The 23,385-nt window shown below is 39.0% G+C and overlaps 1 protein-coding gene across 1 annotated transcript; it reads right to left on the reverse strand.

Annotated features, from left to right (window-relative positions):
- Positions 1–1,451: 1,451 nt before the first annotated feature.
- Positions 1,452–12,106, reverse strand: LOC120569117 (ATP-sensitive inward rectifier potassium channel 12-like). The gene is made up of 3 exons (XM_039817000.1): positions 11,819–12,106; positions 5,492–5,670; positions 1,452–3,814 (listed from the first exon to the last, which is right to left on the reverse strand). Exons 2-3 carry the CDS (start codon positions 5,581–5,583, stop codon positions 2,188–2,190), a joined length of 1,719 nt encoding a protein of 572 aa, XP_039672934.1. The 5' UTR covers positions 5,584–5,670; positions 11,819–12,106; the 3' UTR covers positions 1,452–2,187.
- Positions 12,107–23,385: the final 11,279 nt, after the last annotated feature.

A 23,385-nucleotide genomic window follows, 5' to 3' on the forward strand; every position in this document is an offset into this window, starting at 1 on the left:
GTCATGGGCGGTGCTAAACTCCGCACAGAGTCACTGCAAAATAGTCGTCTAGCTAGCTGTCTCAATTTACCATGCAGAGATCTGAGGAGCAGTTAACAGTTAATAGTCCTCATAAATCCACTGAATTTTAAATTCCAACACAAAAGCGGAAGAAAATGGAAAATATATGCATCCGGCGGAATTTCCTGCAGCACCGGAGCAATCCCGGAAGTGGAATGTAAAGGACTAGTTAGCTGCTCGTTCGCCTTCTTCTAAAACACTGGTTCTGTAACTGTAACTAGTAACTCTAGCTTCTCTACAAGGTGGTACGCAAGCTCACTCTAGTGGTACGCGGTTGGAATCTCTGACATATTTTTTAAAAATGAAATAAAGTAATGTAATAACATAATAATATAGAAATACTACACGGTTTTCAATATTAATACTTAAACTATGATCAGTTAAAAGTATTTTAAAACAAGTATTTAAGTGTAATATTTTTGTTTTGATGTGAGCTTGCTACATTTACATTCATGGACTGAGTGCACATACATCCATAATTATTGTTTACAATGTTTAGTGCCTTTGACAAAGTGCAGTGTGAAAGCTAACTGAACCAAATGAAAAATGCAATAGTGTGGATGCTTCACCCCCGACTCGGCAAAAGATGCCTGTACAGACAGGGCCGCCGTATGTCTTGCTCGTGCCCAAGAAAAGATTAGATTATTTAAAGGTTGACCTAGGGCCCGGGACACCTGACCCTTTGTTTCCCCCTGCTGGCGGTCCTGTGTACAGATGTTAGCTGTAAGCTAGCTAGCAACAGACTGTGTCAGTGGGAGTGTGGTTGTGTGTTTGTGTTCAGCCTGCCAGTCTCTCTCCTTTTTCCTCTTAAAGTGCATTTATGAAGCAGATTCATAAAGCAGTTTTTCTGAAGTTCAAATATTTTCAACTCCCGCAGACGTGTCTCCCTGAGCGAATGGTGTCTATCGTGTCTTTTCAAAAGGATTGTGTGCAATCAACCTGCCTCTAAAATTTGCTTTCTGTTGTGTTTAAACACACAGAACTAGATTTTGACACTGGACACATAGGATCACACGATTAATAATAACGTGAAATCCAGTTGACATTGTACTTGAGTGTTGCAGGTTTCCAGACAAGTTACCAACAATACTAAGAGTCAACACCAATGCTAGCAGGTCTGTGAGGATTTGAGCTAAATGCTGACGTCAGTATGCTAACATGCTTACAGTGACAATGCTAACATGCTAATGTTTAATGGGTATAATGTTTACCTTAATTAGTAATCCAGCCAAGATGCCAGCCAAGAGAGAAAGAGCAACCATCCATGTTTTGATCCAAAGTCAAGACAAATAAGGTTTGTGTGACCTCGTCCAATCAGAAACAGGTGGTAATTAGCATGGCTGGGCTGTTGAACCAGTGAGAAAATGTGCAAAAAGACTCAACAGAGGCAATTCCAATATTAACAGTAAATACTGTTGTTTATTAGGTGCTTTGTTCATACAAAACAACACACTGTTCCAAAGTGTTTGTATAATAGTGATAAAAGTAAGAATAAAGTGCATGTTCTTCAACTGTACATGTTTGACTAACCGTTTGAATTGTTTCATGTTGTCTATCATGATGGAATAAATGGCTTATCAAACGTGAAAAGTAACAACTCAGGCAGGCAGGAAGACAGAATTTCAAAATACAGAAATAATTTATTTTTACACAGAGTAAGAAAGTGTGTTGAAGTTGAACATTTGTGCCATGCTTCCTTTAAAATAAATCGATTTTTCTCTCATAACATTTATCTGTATATGATGCATAAGCATTTCAAAATTAAAACACAAGCATATCATATTTACAAAAATCAAACATTGAATAAAACAAGAAAGCAATAAAGTTTTCAAGATGCCTCATGATTTGAGAGAAATACTCAGTCACCATATTTAAAAGTAGACAAGGTGTGCATTGTTTAGATGCTGATGTTACAACTGAAAGTATACAAAACCTAAAACCCAGACCAAGTTACGAGCTAAAGCTGAGTGGATTTTGTGACAGCTGCATAAATAACCTTCTCTTCCTCCAGATGTATAGTTTAAATTGTGTCCTAAGTCTTTTTTATTTTTACACTAGTTCAATACTTTGGTTGGATGCACACAGACAAAGAGAGGAAACAAATGGAAGGGCAGCCATTACAATTGATTAAACTCCTGACTCTCTGCTGATGTATAACGGTAGGGTGGGCTGTAGTCTGTCAAGGCTGATCTGATTCTCTGTGTCTAGAACACACAGCATCTGCACTGTCTGCTCCTCCACAAATGTCTCTTTAAAACCCAAGTGAATGTCCTCTCTCATCTTTACCTCTCTGTCACTTACTACATTTAGGCTCCCCAGCTTCTCTGTCATATTTTCCTCATCCTCGTCGTCCCCGCAGCACAAAGCTACCTCATTCTCGTAGCAGAAAGCACTGGGGGAGTGAGGGCCCAGGAGGTGGTGAGATGCCCTCGGGGCAAATGGTGATGGAGATGGGGAGTAAGTCGAGCTGGAGGATGAAGACTGTCTGCCATGACCCTTCATCTGACTCAGTTCCCTGGCACTGCAGCGAGGCGTAGATGGCACTTCGTAGGACTTATGAAAGCGAGAGTAGTCCACGTGGTAGCGGTTACCCTTTTCAAAGACCACAGGCTCAAAACGGTAACCCCACAGGATCTCCTTGGCCAGGTAGGAGCTCCGGGCCTGTGTGGTCATAGCTGTGGCCTCCACCATCCCCTCCAGAATGACCACAATCTCAAAGTCTTCCTTGAGCAGGTCAGAGCAACTTAGGTCATACAGAGGACTGTTTTTGTTGATCTCATGGACCACGACCAGTGGTGACACCAGAAACAGCCGATCCAGCCCATCATCATAGCCGACATCAATGTCTGTTTGCTCTAAAGGGAGGTACTCGCCCTCCGCCGTCACATGCGACTTAATGAGCTGAGCCCGCACATGTGCTTCGACAATGTGGCTCTTGCGCATGTTCCCAAGGCGCCACATAAGGCACAGCTTACCATCTCGCAGAGCTATGACGGCATGATGCGAGAACAGCAAGGTCTGTGCCCGCTTCTTGGGCCGCACCATCTTTGCCATTATGGTCCCAATCATGAAGGAGTCAATAATGCAGCCCATGATGGACTGGACCACCACAGTCACCACAGCGACTGGGCACTCTTCAGTAACACACCGGAAACCATATCCAATGGTGGTCTGGGTCTCTATGGAGAAGAGGAACGCCCCAATGAAACCCTGGATGTGGAGAATACATGGCCGCCATTCGTCTTTTTCATCCTCTACATTGCTTCGAGGATCCCCTCCCTTAAGGTTAAAGTCTCCATGAGCAAGCGCCACTCCCCAGAAGATCAGGCCAAACACCAGCCAAGACAAAAGGAAGGTGGTGGTGAAAATGAGCAGCAGGTAGCGCCAGCGTATGTCCACACAGGTGGTGAAAATGTCAGCCAGGTATCGTTGTGGCTTATCCTCCATGTTGTTGAACACCACATTGCACTGGCCGTTCTTTTTCACAAAGCGGCTGCGCAGGCGGCCGGTGCCCAGATCTAGGCCCAGACGACATGAAGGTGAAGCACGGCAGCTGTTGTGGATGATGGGCTCATTTGTCACTCTCAAAGACAAAGCCCCTCTTCCGTCATCACTTTCTGGACACTCTCCTCCTCCTTCTTCACCCAGCATACAGGCCCCCGACAGTGACTGCTGAGTCAAAGGACTGTGGCCATTATGGAGACCCTGGCTGGAGATCTTCAGGGCATCTTCATCTGTGGAAACGATGCTGTATCTTGAAAAGCAGAGGGGAGAAAATTAGGTCAGGGGAACTGAAGTTTATCAAGCTGGTCCCTATTGCTACCACTGTCAAACTCTGCATTCTAATAAGTATGATAAGAAAAAAATTCAAAATGTAAGATCAGACCTGTTTGACTGCTTAGTTTACATGCTTGTCCATATTTTCTAACATTTTTAACATTACACTACAAGAGAAAAGGCTTTCAGGATGAGTTTGGTGAACATAAAACCATATTGGGTAACATTGGGTTGGGGTTGCTGGTGTGTAAACTTCCCCAAATCCAATAAAGAGCAATACAGAGCAATTAACATAAGATTAAACTCTAAAAACAGTCAGGCTTGGCTTGCGCGCAACACGGAACTACTACACAGTGGATGTACTAGGCAAGGCAAGTTTAATTGTGTAACACAATTCATACACAAGGCAACTCAAAGTGCTTTACAGAGACAAAGAAACTGTTGGAAACAAAAACAATGAAAGTACATTTGACAAAGGACAATTCCAACAAGAGAAAGAATAGGTAACGTTTGGAAACAATACAATATAATAAGTAATATGATAATATTGGTTTCATACTAAGATTTCGGACATACTAAAAAATCTCACATACTTAGTTAGTATGGAATTTTGGACGCAATCGTATAAAATGCAAAGGTTGACAGACCTGCATTGCATATTTAGGGTTGCTAAGTTACGATTGTGAACAGTTAGTTGGATGTGTTGGTACCCTTTTCTCATATGTCACATTTTATGAAGGATTTATAAATCGTTACTAAAGTCTTTATTACTAGTTTATAAACCATTTACTTTATTCTTTATCAATCAGTGTCATTAACTAGATTTAAAATTCGAGCCATTAATAAATTCTCATGAATTTGACGCTTTCTAATAAGCTTTTAAGTCGGCAGATATAAATGTTAATAAGCTTTTTATAAAGGGCAATAAACTATCAATTCTGCAGTTACACGCACTAATTAACACATCAATACAGGGTCATGGCTTTCTCGAAAAATGTCAGCAAAGTAATATTTCTGGAAATATAAATGGTATTGATGGTTTTTGTGATAATCCATCAAGTCTGAAGTTGTAAATGTTAATAAATAGTTAATAAATGTGTTGTCATGCAGCCATGTGGTAAAAAGTTAAATGGTCTAATTGGGTCTACCTGATGAATTATGGAGTGGACATTTTTCACAACCCAGCAACCCAAATGATGTAAATAATGACTTATAATTGATCTATTAATACATTATTAACCATTATAAACTGAAAACATATATTTCTGCTGTTATTTTGAGATTGCAGCAGTAATTTAATTGTAGTTTAGTTTATTACTTTATTTGATAGAGACAGTATATTAATAACATTTCAGAAAATATGCCCAGAATTTTCATCTGTAGTCCCCTTGCAGGCAATACTTTAAAGCAAAGACGTTAAGAATAAAAGTATTGGAAATCCAATCAACGATAAAAGCAGTAAAAACTGCAGACAGTAGAGAGAAGAGAGACAGCTCTTATGACACACAGAATCAACAGTAGCATGACAACTCAATTAATGACTGGACTTTTTTTCCTAGGTGAAAAGAACAGAAATAACCTAAAATGTATTTTTTCATCAATAAAGCAGTTAAAACAGGCCATTGACATAGTTTTATTCCCCATGCTTTCTTACCTATTGACTCGCACCGCTCCCATGGCACCGATAATCATCAGGCTGTGTCTGCGAGGGCAGTAATGTAGGTTGGGGCGGGCAGTTCCAACCATTAAAGTAGTGTTGCTGGACAGGGAGGCAGTATGAGCTCAGATCTGTCTTGCATTCGTTATCAGTGTTGCCTTCTCATGATACATTTTCTGTGAACACAGAATATCCGAATGGTGATTTTAAGTACATTCAAAATGTGAAGGTAAACAAAGCAAAACTGTTTAAAAAGATGGCTAATTCCTGGATACAAACAAATCACCAAGGCTACAGTCATGCTAGCAGCTCTGTGCCGCCGTACTCACACAGTGGTGCTTTGAGCTAAATGTTCAAACTTGCTAACATGCTCATAATGACAATGTTAAAGTGCTCATATTATGCTCATTTTCAGGTTCATAATTGTATTTAGAGGTTATATCAGAATAGGTTTACATGGTTTAATTTTCAAAAAACACCATATTTTTGTTGTACTGCAACAAAAATAACTGTTGCTGCAGCTCCTCTTTTCACCCTGTGTGTTGAGCTCTCTGTTTTAGCTACCGAGTGAGGCATCTCACTTCTATTCCATCTTTGTTGGGATTGAAAATTTGACCAGAATGTCTGGACTAAATTTCATGGCAGATCATCCAATAGTTGTTGGGATATTTCATTCTGGAACAAAGCGGGGGACCAACAAATCCATCCATAGCCCCCAGCGCTGGAAGTGGGGGGCTTTAGGGGATGCAGCCCCTCCCCACTCCTGATGGTAGCTGCTGCAGCTCCTGCAGCTTTCACTTGGCAACAACCTTAAACTTGTAAACAAACAGTTCCTGTCTGCAATGAGCCAGAGAGCATTTGGGTCAGTCACCTATGCATTTTCCGACTGTATTTGATGGGAAGTAAAGAATATGCATTGACCCGCCTCACAAAGACGTAAACAAACCTCTGATTTGGTTAAGACTCTCATAGGAATGTTAATAAGTTTTTTTAGCAACAAAGCTAACGACAGTAAAAGTTAATGGATGGTCGATAATAAATAAAGTATGGACAACAAGACTATCAATATTGGATCTAAGAGTATGGATTTATTGTACACAAGTCCCCGAAAATAAGCATGAGTTCCAGACTGGATAGAAAAGCTTTTCTAAGGGCTACTATCGCACCGGGGACAGGACAGTATTGGAACAGCACAGCTGTTAGCTTTCAGAGGACAAAGACGCTAAGGAGTTTACTGATGTGAGGTTATTAAATCATAAATAAACCATGCATTTTGTAAACTCTGTTACCCAGTTTTTAGACATTTTTACTTAAAACAGCAAGGCTTGCTATGTATTTTTAACACACATTTAAAAACGGTGACAGGCCACCAAAAACAGGGATGTCTGGTCACCATACACCTAGTCCATATCCACGACGCTCCACTTCTGGGATTACTATGTTGCTGCCGAAAATTTTGCTGGATTTCACTCTTTTCGGCCGGACGTCTGTTACCTTCCGCTTTCTTTGTGTTGGAATTTCAAACTCCAGTGGATTTATGAGGACTATGGTTAACTGCTCCTCAGATCTCTGCAGGGTAAATCCAGACAGCTACTGTAGCTAGACTATCTGTTTTCTGTTGCACGACTAAAACTACTCTTGAACGTACAAATGTTCCACCAAAACAAGTTCCTTCCCGAGGCTATTTTGCAGCGGCTGCTTAACGCTACCCATGACGATTGTGATTGGTTTAAAGAAATGCCAATAAACCACAGCACATTTCTCTACCATCCTGGAATGCTGTGTGGACTAGCCAGACCTCCGCAGCGCTGTGGAGGAAGGTCTGGCAAAGCGAGATAACCATAGACCTATTATAAGCTCCCCCCCTCCCACCCCCCACCCCCATTGGTCCAAATACGTTCCCACGCGACTGTTCATAGCGCCATGATGCTAGCATGCCTAAATATCTGAAGAATCTAATATTTCCCTGACTGCCCTAATGTACAGAGCAGACCAGATTGTTATGTGTAATGAAAGCTTATTGATTCGGTCATTGCTAGTGATTAGCCTTAGGGACCTTCAGGCCAACCAGGGGTGGAAAACCAGACAGGCATTGGAAGGGACAAAGGTCTAAAAAAGAGATGAATCCGTGGTAATCTACTGCTAGAGGAACAATTGATCTACTGTTTGGCCTGATGACAAGTTTGGAAGGTAATTCTGTTCGGTTTATTACGTCAGCAAGCTGATAACCAGGAGGACCAAAAAGCCCCGGATTGCATAACCAATAGAAGGCCTATCCACACACAATACAAAAGGGCAACAGCGGTTTGTTTTATTGCAAGTGAATCACTTTGAATGATATAAATTAGTTGACAATGAAAGGTAACACTGGATTGTCTTTGGAAAATCTCTGACAACTGCAGTTTAAAAGCCTTTGTTCAATATTGGCGGAAATAACAAGCACGGGCAAATAGAAACACACTGATGCAAATAAACTCACACCCAAGTACAGATTTTGATAGGATTTAAAGTCATGTAATGTGGGCCGTGTGCAACCCTTGTGTGTGATGCTTCCAGACTCTTTTTCCTGTTAAACCAAGGACAGATGTTAAGAACTGGCTGCTGATTGGCTGGATGAAGAGTGATTTTCGACTGGATAATCCCAAAAGGGCAGATAATTACATCAGCTCAAATTCCCACAGCTGGACGAGAGCGTCCTCTACATGAAGTCACAACCTTTTCTTACAGAGTCCTTAGATGCCAACCAATATAGTCACGCAGGTCAGTCCCATGTCAGTGCCAGCAGCATCATGTGTGGGATCAGGACAGAACAACACAGATCAACTAACAAATAAGCTGTGCAACGAATAGCAGAAGAAAGAAGAGAAACTCTACAAGCCTAAAGGTTACCCTGAGAAGGTTTTTGTTCTTTATAGTCACAAAATTAATTTCAGTTTTTATCACACTATAAAGCACTGCTTAGTTCGCAGTAAAGAGGCAAAAGAAATCAAAATGGAACTGCTGCATTTTCATATGTAATTGCGGTCGCTCATTGGACAAAGGTGTGGTCAATACAGTTTTATTGTATTGTGTTATTTTATTTCCATTTTTCAAAGAAGAAGTCATTAGCTAAAGAATACTGTGGAGTGCAGAATCTTCTGAAGAATGATAATTGTCATCATTAGTGTCATGCAAACAAAACTCCAAAATCCACACAATAGTCAGATACCTTTGTAAAGCTGACTGTATTAATTGTTGGTGAAATGTCAGAGAGGTGTTGATTGAGCTGTTCTTTTGTCTACCTGTTGGTCAAAATAGGGGAGATACCTGATAATATACTGAAGCATAATATTAAAGTGTTGTTGCCATGAGGACCATCAGTGTAACAGAATTGTATACAAACAACAAGCACTACCAAGAAAAATCCATCCACACTCATAGCACACTAGTTTTGCTTTTGGGCCCACCTGGACAAGAACTACTAAAAGTGCTATGGGTGATATCATGTCGTGATTCATCTCCATGACAACTGAGCAAACTCCATCTTAAAACTATCTAGCAGACCTTGAGTTTGGATTGTTTTTATCAAAACACAAACTATAACTTTAAAAATTAGATAAACTTCTCTCAAGAAAAAAATGAACATTATAAACATCACAGCATGTGTTGCAGGACCATTATTCTGGTCCATTTTACTGGTTTGAAGTTACTGTTTTAGTAAATCTAATTCATATTCATTTCATGCTTCCTCATTGAAACATGTTAATTTTAAAATTGTATACATTGTAATTTATGAGATTGAAAACAAAAGAACTGCCCGTAGAACATAAAGTTATATTTTTTATGTTTGTTGTAGTTTGTGGCTGTAAATGCATTGTTTTATAAATGCTGATGACTGTAAATATTTTGTGTGAATCTGCCAAAAATGTATGTGAGAAATAAGTGTACGCCCCAATAAACATTAAATACCGTCATTATTGTAACTCAATATTGCCACGAATGCAGCCAACTTTCGGTATATGCCTGGCTGATGTCTTTATTTCTCAGATGATGGCATCCCTGGGGGAGAGTGGCAGTAATTACAGTAATGGTTGATCATAGTTACTGTATTAGCCATCTCCATAGGAACATCTCAAGCAGGAGGAGATAAACGGACCGAGGAGAGGAGAGGAGAGGAGAGGAGAGAAGAGAGAGAAAAAGAGAGGAGAAAGGAGAGGAGAGGAGAGGAGAGGAGAGGAGAAATGGAGAGGCGTAAATAGGCTGTGACCTCCACCAAAGCACCAAAACCTGCAGTACACCACCACTACCCCACAGCGCTCTCCAAATAAAGAATAACTCTGACATAGCTCTTATTCAGGTACGTCAGAGGAACTAAACTGATGTATATTCCAGCATAATCCCATGCAAAGGAAAAGAATGTAGGAAGCCTTTGTCATCTAAAAGATTAGTATGTCCCTTAATCTCCCAATCCAAACAACAATATCAAAGGTGGATGGCAGTTGTGTGACCTGGTTTAAGCCCTTTTGTGTAATCTGATTATATGAGAAGCTGACTGAGGGATAAGGAAAGAAAGGATATGATGTCTTCCACGTCAGACAGTGTGATATTAAGATGAAAAGATTATGATGTCCGATGATGTTACTACAGCGTGTAATGCCATTTACAGAGAAGTAGAAGATTTAAACCAAAGGAATGTGGGAAAATATGTGAGTTACTTTTGGTCATGCCATGTTTTTCAGAGGCGATTTTGTATCTTTTTCTTCTCTTTTTCTGCATTTCTGTACAACACGCTGACTTTAAACTGACATTCAAGAAGAGCTTTATATCTCTTAGGACAGCAGTGGGTCCACATTGTGTGCTATAGTCCTAAACAGAAGCAAAAATAGAGACCTGTGTGTTCTACACACACATACACACTACAAATAACACTAAAAAGTAATAGATGAACAATGGAGAGTAGCTAATTTGTTCTCTTCACAGGTCAAAAACAATCATATTGCAGTAGTGGCATGTCACTAAATACATTTACTGAGGTGCTGTACTTCAATACAATTTAAGTACTTGTTCCTTACTTAAATATTTCCATTTCCTGCTACTTAATACTTCTGCTACTCCATTTACTAGTTACTTTTGAGATTAAGACTTTACATGTAAAACATATGTTTAGTTCATAAAATGTGATGCACTGTTATTGATTAAACAACACAAATCTACAGTTATTAAATTAGTCCCTCCTTAAAATGCTGTCTACTTGTTAATGCATGGATGGAAAAACATATATGATACATATGACGCTCTTACAGTACTTTTTGATTTAAAGCATCTTATTGCGTAATACTTATATAGTCTTAGTGCACCATCTATAATTACACAATTTATTTTGATTGTTATCCAAAGTATTGTGTAGTTTCTAGTAAAGAGCAAAATAGAAAATAAAATGGATCTTCTGACAAATCTGCTTGATGCTAAATACTTATATACCTTTGCTGTAGTGAAATTTGGAAACTTATAGTTGTAATGGAGTACATTTATAGTGTGGTATTGTGACTTTTACTGAAGTAATAAATACTCGCACCACTGCAAAAATGAGTTAAATTTTTAAAGATGCAAAAGTTGAATGGGTTTGATAGAAGATACTCTCCACACTATGAATTTGGGACATAGTAGTTGCCTCAGCCCCAAAACGTGCAACAATTGTGTCATACCGATTTAAAATAATACAGATGAATGTGAAGTTTACATGTTTGTTACACTGTAACTGTAGGAGTATTAAATGCCAATCAATGGTTCACACAGTGCAACCAGAAGTTATGACAGGGAAGTTTGCAAACTAAGCAGCAGCTATGACGTGTGTTTGGTCTCATTGAGGCCACAGGAGCTGTCCAGTGCTGAAAATCAATCCAAAGCCTGCGGGAATAATCGACAGCTGGGAGCGGAGAGATGGGAGGGGTGGTAGAGGAGCTGAGTACTACCCTAACCTTGAAAATGATTATGGCCTTTAAAATCTTTTCCTCTGTCTGTTTACACTCCCCAGATTGTTTTTTTACAGTCGACTTACTCAGCCACATGAAAGTTTTGTTAAAGTATTGATTGTGTTTGTGTCTGAGAAGTTAGACAGAACACGAACAGACAAACTATTGCAGGCCGAGGTTGAAGATTATTATTATTATGCAATTTGGAAATTTTAAGATTTAAAGTGGAGTCAGGAAAGTAAACAAGTTATAATTATTGATGAATACAACATAAAAAGCCTTTTTGGGTTATATTAGTCATTTTTAAATCATCCCAGAAGAGGCAGCAGACGTTACAACAAACAAAAAATAAGAATAAGCTGTAAACGCTTACCTTGGTGTAACTGTAGACTGAATCCTTTGGAGACCAACAATGGTTTCATCCACATAAAAAGAACTTTGAGTTGTTGTCCTCTCTTCTTTTTTTCTTTCTCGTTTTTCCCTCAATAGACAAACACCTTTTTCATAAATCTGCTTCCAGATTTCTGTTGCACAAACTTGTACATGCCTCCAGTCTGAGCTTTGTGTTGTTGCTCCATAGTAGCTGAATGGAGTCGCTCTTGCCTGGTGGTTGTGCTTCTGCTCCGATCCCTGCCAGTGTGTGTGTGTGTGTGTGTGTGTGTGTGTGTGTGTGTGTGTGTGTGTGTGTGGAGAGAGAGAGACTAAGTGAGAGAGAGCGCTCTGATTATGTTCCTATTTATATGCTATTGTTTTCCCCAGAGTGTGGCGATGTGGATTGTATAATTTTTAGACTTTAGCCCACTCAGACTTGCACGGACATCCAACAAAACACACCCGTGAAGATTATTGTAATCCTACAATATTTCTGTAGAGACTGTGTAGGTGTGTTTCTGAGGCATTTTACAGTGTATCTATATTGGTACAAAATGGTGTCTTTTGGTGTCATGTTGCATTATGGCAATTATTAAATAGACTTAGTGATAAATGTGGCAGTCTACATGAAGTTTGTAGTGAATGTACATATATCCCTTTTGCATAATATATAAAGATTTGAATATACAGTATGTTTTGGTTTTTACGGAGCCCCTAAAGAGACATAGTGAATTTTTCTGGTGTGCACGAGAAACTTTCTGGTGTGCACAAGATACTTTCTGGTGTGCACGAGAAACTTTCTTGCGTGCACGAGATACTTTTGCGTACTCACGAGAAAAGTATCTTGTGCTCAAACCAATCTGAGTACCAGTCAGACTGGCTGCCGAGGAGGAGGTATTCATCTTCCTCTTAAACACAAAGACATGTATCTGATACTTTCATCAACAAACCTAAAGATGATAAGGCAACTGTTAACCGATTTAATGCTGTGAATGAATATTAATTTTAGCCACATAACGTTAGCAATACTTCGTTACCACAATTTTGAGAAAATTTCCACATGTGCATTTAGGGGCTTCGTATTGTTAAATGAATAAAGATGCAAGATCTGTGTGTGTGCAACACACACACACAGATACAAAAACACTAAGAATAAAAAATAAAGCTGCATTTCATGATCAGAAAGAATAGGTCGGGTTACTATGTTTACAGTAAGTAAGTAATTCATGAAGCATCTTCAATTTTTTTGTTAAATGTCTGTAGGTGGCTGTACATACAGTGCCTTGCGAAAGTATTCGGCCCCCTTGAACTTTTCGACCTTTTGCCACATTTCAGGCTTCAAAACAAAGATATAAAACTGTAATTTTTTGTGAAGAATCAACAACAAGTGGGACACAATCATGAAGTGGAATGAAATTTATTGGATATTTCAAACCTTTTTAACAAATAAAAAAACTGAAAAATTGGGCGTGCAAAATTATTCAGCCCCCTTAAGTTAATACTTTGTAGCGCCACCTTTTGCTGCGATTACAGCTGTAAGTCGCTTGGGGTATGTCTCTATCAGTTTTGCACATCGAGAGACTGAAATTTTTGCCCATTCCTCCTTGCAAAACAGCTCGAGCTCAGTGAGGTTGGATGGAGAGCGTTTGTGAACAGCAGTTTTCAGTTCTTTCCACAGATTCTCGATTGGATTCAGGTCTGAACTTTGACTTGGCCATTCTAACACCTGGATATGTTTATTTGTGAACCAGTCCATTGTAGATCTTGCTTTATGTTTTGGATCATTGTCTTGTTGGAAGACAAATCTCTGTCCCAGTCTCAGGTCTTTTGCAGACTCCATCAGGTTTTCTTCCAGAATGGTCCTGTATTTGGCTCCATCCATCTTCCCATCAATTTTAACCATCTTCCCTGTCCCTGCTGAAGAAAAGCAGGCCCAAACCATGATGCTGCCACCACCATGTTTGACAGTGGGGATGGTGTGTTCAGGGTGATGAGCTGTGTTGCTTTTACGCCAAACATAACGTTTTGCATTGTTGCCAAAAAGTTTGATTTTGGTTTCATCTGACCAGAGCACCTTCTTCCACATGTTTGGTGTGTCTCCCAGGTGGCTTGTGACAAACTTTAAACAACACTTTTTATGGATATCTTTAACAAATGGCTTTCTTCTTGCCACTCTTCCATAAAGTGGAGATTTGTGCAGTATACGACTGATTGTTGTCCTATGGACAGAGTCTCCCACCTCAGCTGTAGATCTCTGCAGTTCATCCAGAGTGATCATGGGCCTCTTGGCTGCATCTCTGATCAGTCTTCTCCTTGTATGAGCTGAAAGTTTAGAGGGACGGCCGGGTCTTCGTAGATTTGCAATGGTCTGATACTCCTTCCATTTCAATATTATCGCTTGCACAGTGCTCCTTGGGATGTTTAAAGCTTGGGAAATCTTTTTGTATCCAAATCCGGCTTTAAACTTCTCCGCACCAGTATCTCGGACCTGCCTGGTGTGTTCCTTGTTCTTCATGATGCTCTCTGCGCTTTAAACAGACCTCTGAGACTATCACAGAGCAGGTGCATTTATACGGAGACTTGATTACACACAGGTGGATTCTATTTATCATCATTAGTCATTTAGGTCAACATTGGATCATTCAGAGATCCTCACTGAACTTCTGGAGAGAGTTTGCTGCACTGAAAGTAAAGGGGCTGAATAATTTTGCACGCCCAATTTTTCAGTTTTTTATTTGTTAAAAAAGTTTGAAATATCCAATAAATTTCGTTCCACTTCATGATTGTGTCCCACTTGTTGTTGATTCTTCACAAAAATTACAGTTTTATATCTTTATGTTTGAAGCCTGAAATGTGGCAAAAGGTCGAAAAGTTCAAGGGGCCGAATACTTTCGCAAGGCACTGTACATTTTCCATGGACAAACAACTTGAGAGGCTCCAGCCATTGATTAACAGTTGGGGCTTGAGGTTGTTTTTTTCACTGAAGGGCAATGCAGTATTTTGTCTGTAGAATACAAACTGATTTTACTTTTGATTTTAATGGTTTCAGATCTTCAGGAAAGTAACCCAAGATACAAAGGCGTGGACAGAAAAGCTTGTGTGTCATTGGTGCTCTATATGGTGAAATCAGAAGTCTCAATAAGAGAGAATTTGTTTTTATTTTGTTTTTTATTTACGATATATATTCCAAGAGAGACTTGTATGGGTACCCAATTCCAGAGGTGTGCACTTACTGTAAACTTGAGTAAGACTCAAATCATAAAATTTAGACTTTAGACTTGACTTGAATAAAGACATGGAACTCAACTTTGAATTTAAAGGGGAATTGCAGTGATTTAGTATTACACTTACATAAAGTTAGAAGGCTTGAAAAAGACACAAAAAACAGAATAGTAAAAAATATCCTGAATTTGATCCTACATCTTCCATAATGCACTTCCATAGCATATTCTATTAGACTTCCCCTGGTAAATGCCCACACCTTTAAACACATTTCTGTTATAAATGTTAAATCTCTACACCAGAGCTGAGATATCCCTGATTACATCACAGGTTTTGTTTTGTTAGACTTTAGGAAGCTCCTCTAAAGCTACAGAATGATATTCTATGAAAAAAGAGTGGCACTCTCCATGATCAGTAAACTGAACTTCAAGTGTAAAATTGATGGAGTGCACCTTTAACACCAGTGACTTGTGACTTCACTTGGACCTTAGTCTTTTAACTTTAATTAAAAGTCAAGCCAATCAAAGTTTCATTTTCCTGACAATGGAAACACTTTGAATCAATCCAAAAGCAGCTAATCACCTCATCATCAGGAGAGAGAGATGTGTTTGTCAGTTAAAGACAACGGATGACACCTCCGATTACAGTAACACATTTGGATATAAAGACTCTGCTGCGGTCAACAAAATACAGACAGATCATACATTACAAATGATTTAAACTGTAACACAGGAATAACACTGTAAAACAGCTGATCAGTTTGACTTTACATGTCATAATGTTTATTTGGAATCAATGTGAAAGAGCAATAGTTTAAGGGCACTTATTCTCTGCTGAAAACACAACGTTTAGGACTTGGACTTGTCTTAAAGGTCCCATGGCATGAAAATTTCACGTTATGAGGTTTTTTAACATTAATATGAGTTCCTCCAGCCTGCCTATGGTCCCCCAGTGGCTAGAAATGGTGATAGGTGTAAACCGAGTCCTGGGTATCCTGCTCTGCCTTTGAGAAAATGAAAGCTCAGATGGGCTGATCTGGAATCTTGTTCCTTATGAGGTCATAAGGAGCAAGGTTACCTCCCCTTTCTCTGCTTTGCCCGCCCAGAGATTTTGGCCCGCCCCCTCTCTCCTCCTCAATAGCTACAGACACAGAAATGGCACATCCTAAGGAAAGCTCATTGTGGGACTGGCTCTAGTGGCTGTAATTCTACACCAAGGCTGAATTTCGGGAAAGGGACTTCAGATACAGTATTAGGGGACCACTAAGGTCTATATAAAAGCATCCAAAGAGCACTATGTCATGGGACCTTTAACTTGGGACTTGACTTGGGTCTATATATACAATATTCTCACCAAAATTGTACTTGTTTGTTGTTGAAATGTATAGTATAGTTTTGGGTTTTACAACATAGCATTTTTTGGACAACAAATTACTTGCACATGATAAGTGAATCGCCAGTCTCCTGAAGATATTCAGAAAGGCAGAAGAGGGTAATTGCTACAATCTCTGCAACTTCCATCAGTTCACTGCTTCCTCGTTCATCTCCTCTGTCGTGCATCTTCGCCTTGAGCAGCATCACCCAACCAGCAACCACACTGTAAAAACTGTCATGATTTATTATTTTACTTTTTTGAACCCAGCTCCTATCTTGTGCTTTACTTGTCATTACATGAATAGTTTTAATGAAAAGAAAAACATCAGTCATCCTTTTCACTGAGAGGTTGAATGGCAGTGAACTTTAGTTGACACTCTGACCACCCTGAGCTCATTGTCATTCATTTACATGCAATCCCATGCCAAGGGAGGTGATTAAGTCGTTGTGTTATGTCTGGTTTAACACAGGTTACATAATGGTGATTTGTGTTTGTGTCCTTTTGCAAATGCAGGAACCTTAATTTGTGTAGTTACTCTGAAAATGAGGAAATAAAAACATTCGTCGTTGATCTTCAAGTCACAGAGAATCTAGAGATGCAGTCATACGTTGATTAATCAATTAGTCTATTGGAAAGAAAATTTTTAAAAAATAAGTAATTTTTTCAAGCAAAAATGACAAATTTTCGCTGATTCCAGCTTCTCAAATGTGATGATTTACTGCCCACATATGATGGTAAATGAAATATATTTTGTATTGGGACTGTTGGTAAATCAAAAGACAAAACAGGCTATTTTCTGTATGACGTCACTGTGAGTTCTGGGTCTGGAAAGTTGAGGTTTACAACTTTCATAAACTAATGCAATACAATTAATCGACAATTAAAAAATAAACATCTCTAAAAGATTTAGAAGGGTCATAATATATTCTGGTATTTCTGAGATGACACGTGGATATTTGCAGAGCACTTCAGTCCAGACGGTTCTGTGTGTGTGTGTGTGTGTGTGTGTGTGTGTGTGTGTGTGTGTGTGTGTGTGTGTGTGTGTGTGTGTGTGTGTGTGTGTGTGTGTGTGTGTGTGTGTGTGTGTGTGTGTGTGTGTGTGTGTGGGTGTGTGGGTGTAATGCTGAATCAATCCAAAGTGCTACCTGTGTGCCAAAATAATCTCTCCTGCTTTAGTTTCTGATAACCAGTCATCCTGGAAATAGACAAAACAGAGAAATGGTGGCTGCTTCGGCCAAAACCATTTTGTACTTGTTGGAGGGAACAGATTGAACACCCTCAGTCTTAAATAAATGAAAAAGCATTAATAAATCAAATAGGAAAGGTTGATTGAGCATGGCAGCGAGTGAGGCTGACTTTACGGTTTCTTATTTCAGATCTCTTTGAGGTGTTATTGCCAATTAGATCCATCTCTTTAGTTTCCATGGAAACCTTATTTTTGTTTTCTTTTCTTTCTCTCTCGCATATAAATACACTTCCTCTCTCTCCACATGGTATTATTTTTAAACCTCCTTTCTTTTTAGCTTTATAAGACAACAGGTTGGAGTTGCATTGCGTAGGGGGGGAAGTGGGGGTACAGTGACTGAGCAGTGTGGGCAAGGGTCAGAGTTTAGGGGATAAACCATAGACTGTATAACATAGGAATAAACTAAGTGGGCACACAGTGGGAATAAGTGGGCTGACAATAACTCCCAGTCGAAGGAACACAATGTCCTCCATGTCTGGATGAAAGAGTTGTTGCTGTTGTGTTGATGAAGGTAGTAGTTTGATGATTCAAACAATTCAGACAAAGTTTTACAATCAAATATGCGGTGGCACTTACACTTTAGAAATGAATGTGGGTTGCACACATGATAGTACAATAACATAAAAATAATAAATTAATACTGCAGAAGCATGAAGATAGCTGTGTTTCAGCAGGTTCCCTTTGCAGCCACATTGTAAAAGTGTCTAATAGAAAACCCTCTAATTAGAGTGTTAAGTTGTGCATGGAGCTAAGGGGAAGGAAAGACCTTCCTTACTGCCAACACGGCCATCTGTGAAGAAATAGCTCTGATCTAGGTGGCTGTGAGATATTAATGCATTTTTGTAGCATACTTTGCTGGAGGCACTCCTGTATTTCTGTCTCCATCAGGACCATCCATCACGTCTCCTTATCACCCTTCGTATTAAAAAGCACACAATAATACACACAGACACATACAGTATGATTTTTCCCAGAGCAAACCACATTGAAGAGGTCAATGACAAAAAAGCCCTCAAGATTATTATAATAACTCTTCCCTTCAGTCCTTTTTAAATGTGATAAGCAGCGATGGAAGCTATTTTGTGTAGTGCCAGCCGTCTCCATGGCCCTGCTTGATGACACCCCCTCAAATACCATGAGAGCCAATTTACTCAGAAGCAGGCGGACGCCTCATTTCTCACTTTGAGAGCTGATCCAGGTCAACGTGTTTTTAGAAAAGCAGGCCGAGTGGGGTGGGAGGAGGAGGGGAGGGCAATCACTCCCAGCGGATAAACACATTTACTCTAAATAAGAACTCTATACGTGTTGCTCTGTACATTAGACACATGCCACATGCACTTTATTGTTTTGTGTATTTTGTTTTCTATGACTTTTCCTAAACAGAGAATTCTTGAACATTTTATAAAATTAACACAAAACAACTCTGAGAACCTGCACTCATTTTTGGCAGGTTTTGTATAAATAAGTGTTGCAAGCATTACTTAAATTTCTCTCAAGACAGGCTTACATAACAAAACTATTATTCAAGAAAGGACCAGACTGAAGTCTTGTTGAACCAGAGAGAAATCTGTGCTGACATTAACTCTCTCTGCACACTGTGTTCCTACAGTGATTTAAAACATTACACTAATACTTGCAGTAACACTTTACTTTACCCTCGCTATTTAACTTTTATAAGCAGTATATAAACAATTTATGAATTGTTGGGGCTTTGGAAATTATGGAGTGTGGTCTAGACCTACTCTATCTGTAAAGTGTCTCGAGATAATTCTTGTTATGATTTGATACTATAAATAAAATTGAATTTATGTAACATCATATGTAGTTGAACGCAGATATAAGGAAAATTGTCAAGTGTTTATTAATGTATTTGTATTTGTCAACAACTAAAACTCCTCTTGTAAAGCATCTGTAACAGACAAGTGGCAATAAAGTTGTAATCATACAAAATATGTCTTAACATATTAAAAAATAAACATGAAATATAAAATATGTATGTATCATATTTTTCAAATAAATTTTCAATCTTCATGACAACTGATCAAACTCCATCCGCTGGTGAAGACCATGAGATGCAACTGAAAGCTCCGGGATAAATCCATTAGAAAAGTTTTCCAAACTACCATTTAAGAATGAAAAAAAGAAGCTCAACATCTCTTAATGGCTTTTGAACATAGACATCTACAAACAGTTTTAAACTTGCCTGTGAATGATTTGTACAAAAACAGTTAATATGTTCAATAACACACTGTAAGGATTTGTTAATGTGTGTAATATGATTTCAGCTGTTGTACTACAAAGGTAAATCATTCGTTAACTGTTCGGATGGGGATGCCTCATGGGAAAACTGTTGACATACACATAAATTAAACAATTACAACTGTCACTTATAAATGTCCTTACATATTCACAACTGCATTATAGTGTGTTATAAACCATTTATTATTTGTTTATATACTGCTAAAAAATGCTAAATGGGATGATCAAAGTGATATCGCAATAAAATGTGAGAAATAAAAACCTTGCAGCAGTTTCATGTGGTGGCTGTTTGATTGTTGATAATGATTTGATAGAATCTCAGGTAAACTTAAAGTCATGGCACACCTGTAACGCTACAGATGAAGTGTGTTTGGGGTATAGAGAATATGTATTTTCCAATGTGAACATTTTATATACAAGCTCCTATTAGCTGCTCCTCTCCCATTTGTGAAGAAGGATTTGACAAACAGCTACAGTGCTTTAAATAAAAACATAAAATATACTGCAGATTTATAAAATAGGTGGGTTTGTTGATCTAGCAGTGGACAAGAGGAATAAAGCTGTTGAGTTCATAAGGTTGAGCAAAAATACTGGTCACAATCAATAATTGCCTTGGGTGAGGGGTAGGATCAAGGTCAGGAGTGCTGGATCAAATAATGCCCTTTATACTGAGGTTATTGCTGAAGGGGATTTAATTAATCATCTATGATTGGTCTTATTATGAGACACTTTGTTACAGAGTTTGTTTCTCTATTTTTATGTTATTTTCCAGTCCTGGAGACAGTGATGAAGAGACAAACAACCAATTACAAATAACAATTACAATTACAAACAACATGCGATAGCTTAAGAAAAACATAGGCTTTTAGATAACTCAATTAAAAAAAGACACCTGCACATGTGTACATAAGTTAAATATCAAGCAGTAGCATGTACCAGCTTTAAAATCACAATTTCCTACCAGGCCACTGCTCACAAATTTATTCCACCTTTAATTTGTATTATAATAACAATAACGAGGCACGTAAGGAAAACAATCATAATGTGTGGCTGCACTAAAAAATCCCCAGCAAGTTAAGGATCTGAAAGGAAATGCCTCAGCTCTATAGCTAGCATGAGGAAGGGGAAGCATGGCAGAGACGGAGGAAATCATGGGAGGAGAGAGGAAACGAGAAAATGTGTTTTAAGAGGGGTGAGACATTGTTTCCTGAACATCACGTGAATTCGTCAGCTGTATGGGTGGAGCTAGCAACCCTTTCAGCTGCACGGCTTCCTCCTCGATCCTCGATCCTCGGGGCAGGAATAAGAGCTTTGAGACGAGGGCCATAACAACTTCCGGTTCAACCGAGGAGCGATGAGCTATCAAATAAGGAAAGTGAGATTCCTTAGACGCCTTAGATTGGAAGGTACTCCTGATGACGTCAGTGTATGGTGACCTCATTTCCCTGTTTACCAGTTAGATATAAAAGCAATCTTGATCAATTTAGATTTCATATCAGCAAGAACTGAGAAAAAAAGTGAATATGAAAGATGATATTGCAATGATTCCAAAATGTCCTAATAATGAACATGAAGTAGCTTTAATATACAGTCAATAAAAAGTTTATCTTCCTGTTTGTTTAAAGTTGTGTCAGCTGAACTTTTCCGAGTGCATTTCCATGGATACTGGCTCTACTCTCTTACCATAGCAACAGCTGCCAGAGAAGCTGAATGTAGCTACAGCGTGGATGTCACACACAGCAGAAGACAAACATATATATATATCTCCTTACATTAATTGTCATTTTACTTGCGAAAGATGTTTAATTATTAATTAATTATTTTGTGTCTTAAAGGTTCATTTGATAGTGGTACCTTCACAAAATGTAGTGTGTGTGTGTGTGTGTGTGTGTGTGTGTGTGTGTGTGTGTGTGTGTGTGTGTGTGTGTGTGTGTGTGTGTGTGTGTGTGTGTGTGTGTGTGAAAATAGACTGAATGTGAGTATTCAAATGTGCATGTTTGTCCTCAGTTTCAGAGACACACTAAGGAAGAACTTTACATTACAGCTCCATTGTAACAACATAAAACTAATATAACTTTGTTACTGTCAGCATATTGTTTTATCAATATAACACCCCAACTTTGCACACAGCCTAACAGGATCATCGGTTGTTTTCAGTTCTTCATTGATGCTATATGATGTTCATACTGACTGAAGTATCCAAACCAAGACTTCATGTTCCCCATTAATCTGTCTGATCTGCCTATTAGAATTCAAAATAAAGTTCTTTGTGTTGGAACAGGGCAGCACAGCGGTGCACTCACAGCAAGAGGGTTCAAACCCACTGGCTGGCTCGGGACCTTCTACATGACAATGGTTTTGATCTTTTCATCTCACCCTTGGAAAGGAAGAAAATAAATGTATTTCCCAAAATATTTAAATATTCAAGATATAATTATATTATTCTGTATTGAATCAGCATTTAAATGATGATTTCATTTCATTTTTTAATTCTCATTCCCTGACACTGTAAGCCTTGCCTTATCTCTTTTATGTCTCCTCTTTGTGGCTGCACTGTCAGCGTTACCATCTGTGCGGCAACCCATAAGACATCTGTCAGGAGGAGTCAGAGCTATGGTTCACTTTCTAAAGATGATGATATTTGATAGGACACAGTCCCCATATTGGGCCAATGTGAGAACCAATGAATGTTTGTTTTCTGATAAAAGACCCCAGCCTATGTAGCCTCCGTGATCACACACCAGTCCATTTTACATCCTGGAGCTTTCAAAGCAGGATCTTCTCTTGGAAATAAGCACAAACATTTTTCTCTGTGAAAATGAAGTATTTGGACCACAATCATAAGGTGAGTGACTTGTCATATACTATTAGATATATCTATGTGCACCTTGACATGGATACCTTATGCTGGAGGATTCCCTCTATGTAATGGTTACATTATACACTGTCACAATTTCCTGCTCAGAGGTGTAAAGGTATCCCATCAAGAGTAGTGTGTGTTTCAGTCAACAGGATTGCTCACAAACTCTTCTTAAGAGGTATTAAATTGTTACTGACACTGAGGCCTGACTGAGGTTCTATTTATAGTAGAAACATCACAAATAGACTTTAATATATATATATATATATATTATTCTGTTTATAAGCAATTAAAATGCAGATAACTAAAGAATTAACCTTTAATCTCTTAGAGCCTGCCTAATCATTACTAATAAGAGCTCAATTGCTTTGATGATAGCTGTTATTTATATTATGTTAATGACCAAGAGCCACTAGAAGCCTCCTGGGAAATAACCACACCAGAACTATTTAAAATGAAGACTATTTTAGTGCAAGGTGCCTGAGAATACCCAGATTCAGCAGGATCGACATGGCGCCCCCTGCTGAGGACCGCTACTGCCGTCAGTTCCAGCCCAACACCTTCGACCCCTCCCGCTGCAGCTCCTGCCTGCGGCCGGATCATATGC

This window comes from Perca fluviatilis, chromosome 1 (genome assembly GCF_010015445.1).
Source record: "Perca fluviatilis chromosome 1, GENO_Pfluv_1.0, whole genome shotgun sequence".
Lineage (NCBI taxonomy): Eukaryota > Metazoa > Chordata > Actinopteri > Perciformes > Percidae > Perca > Perca fluviatilis.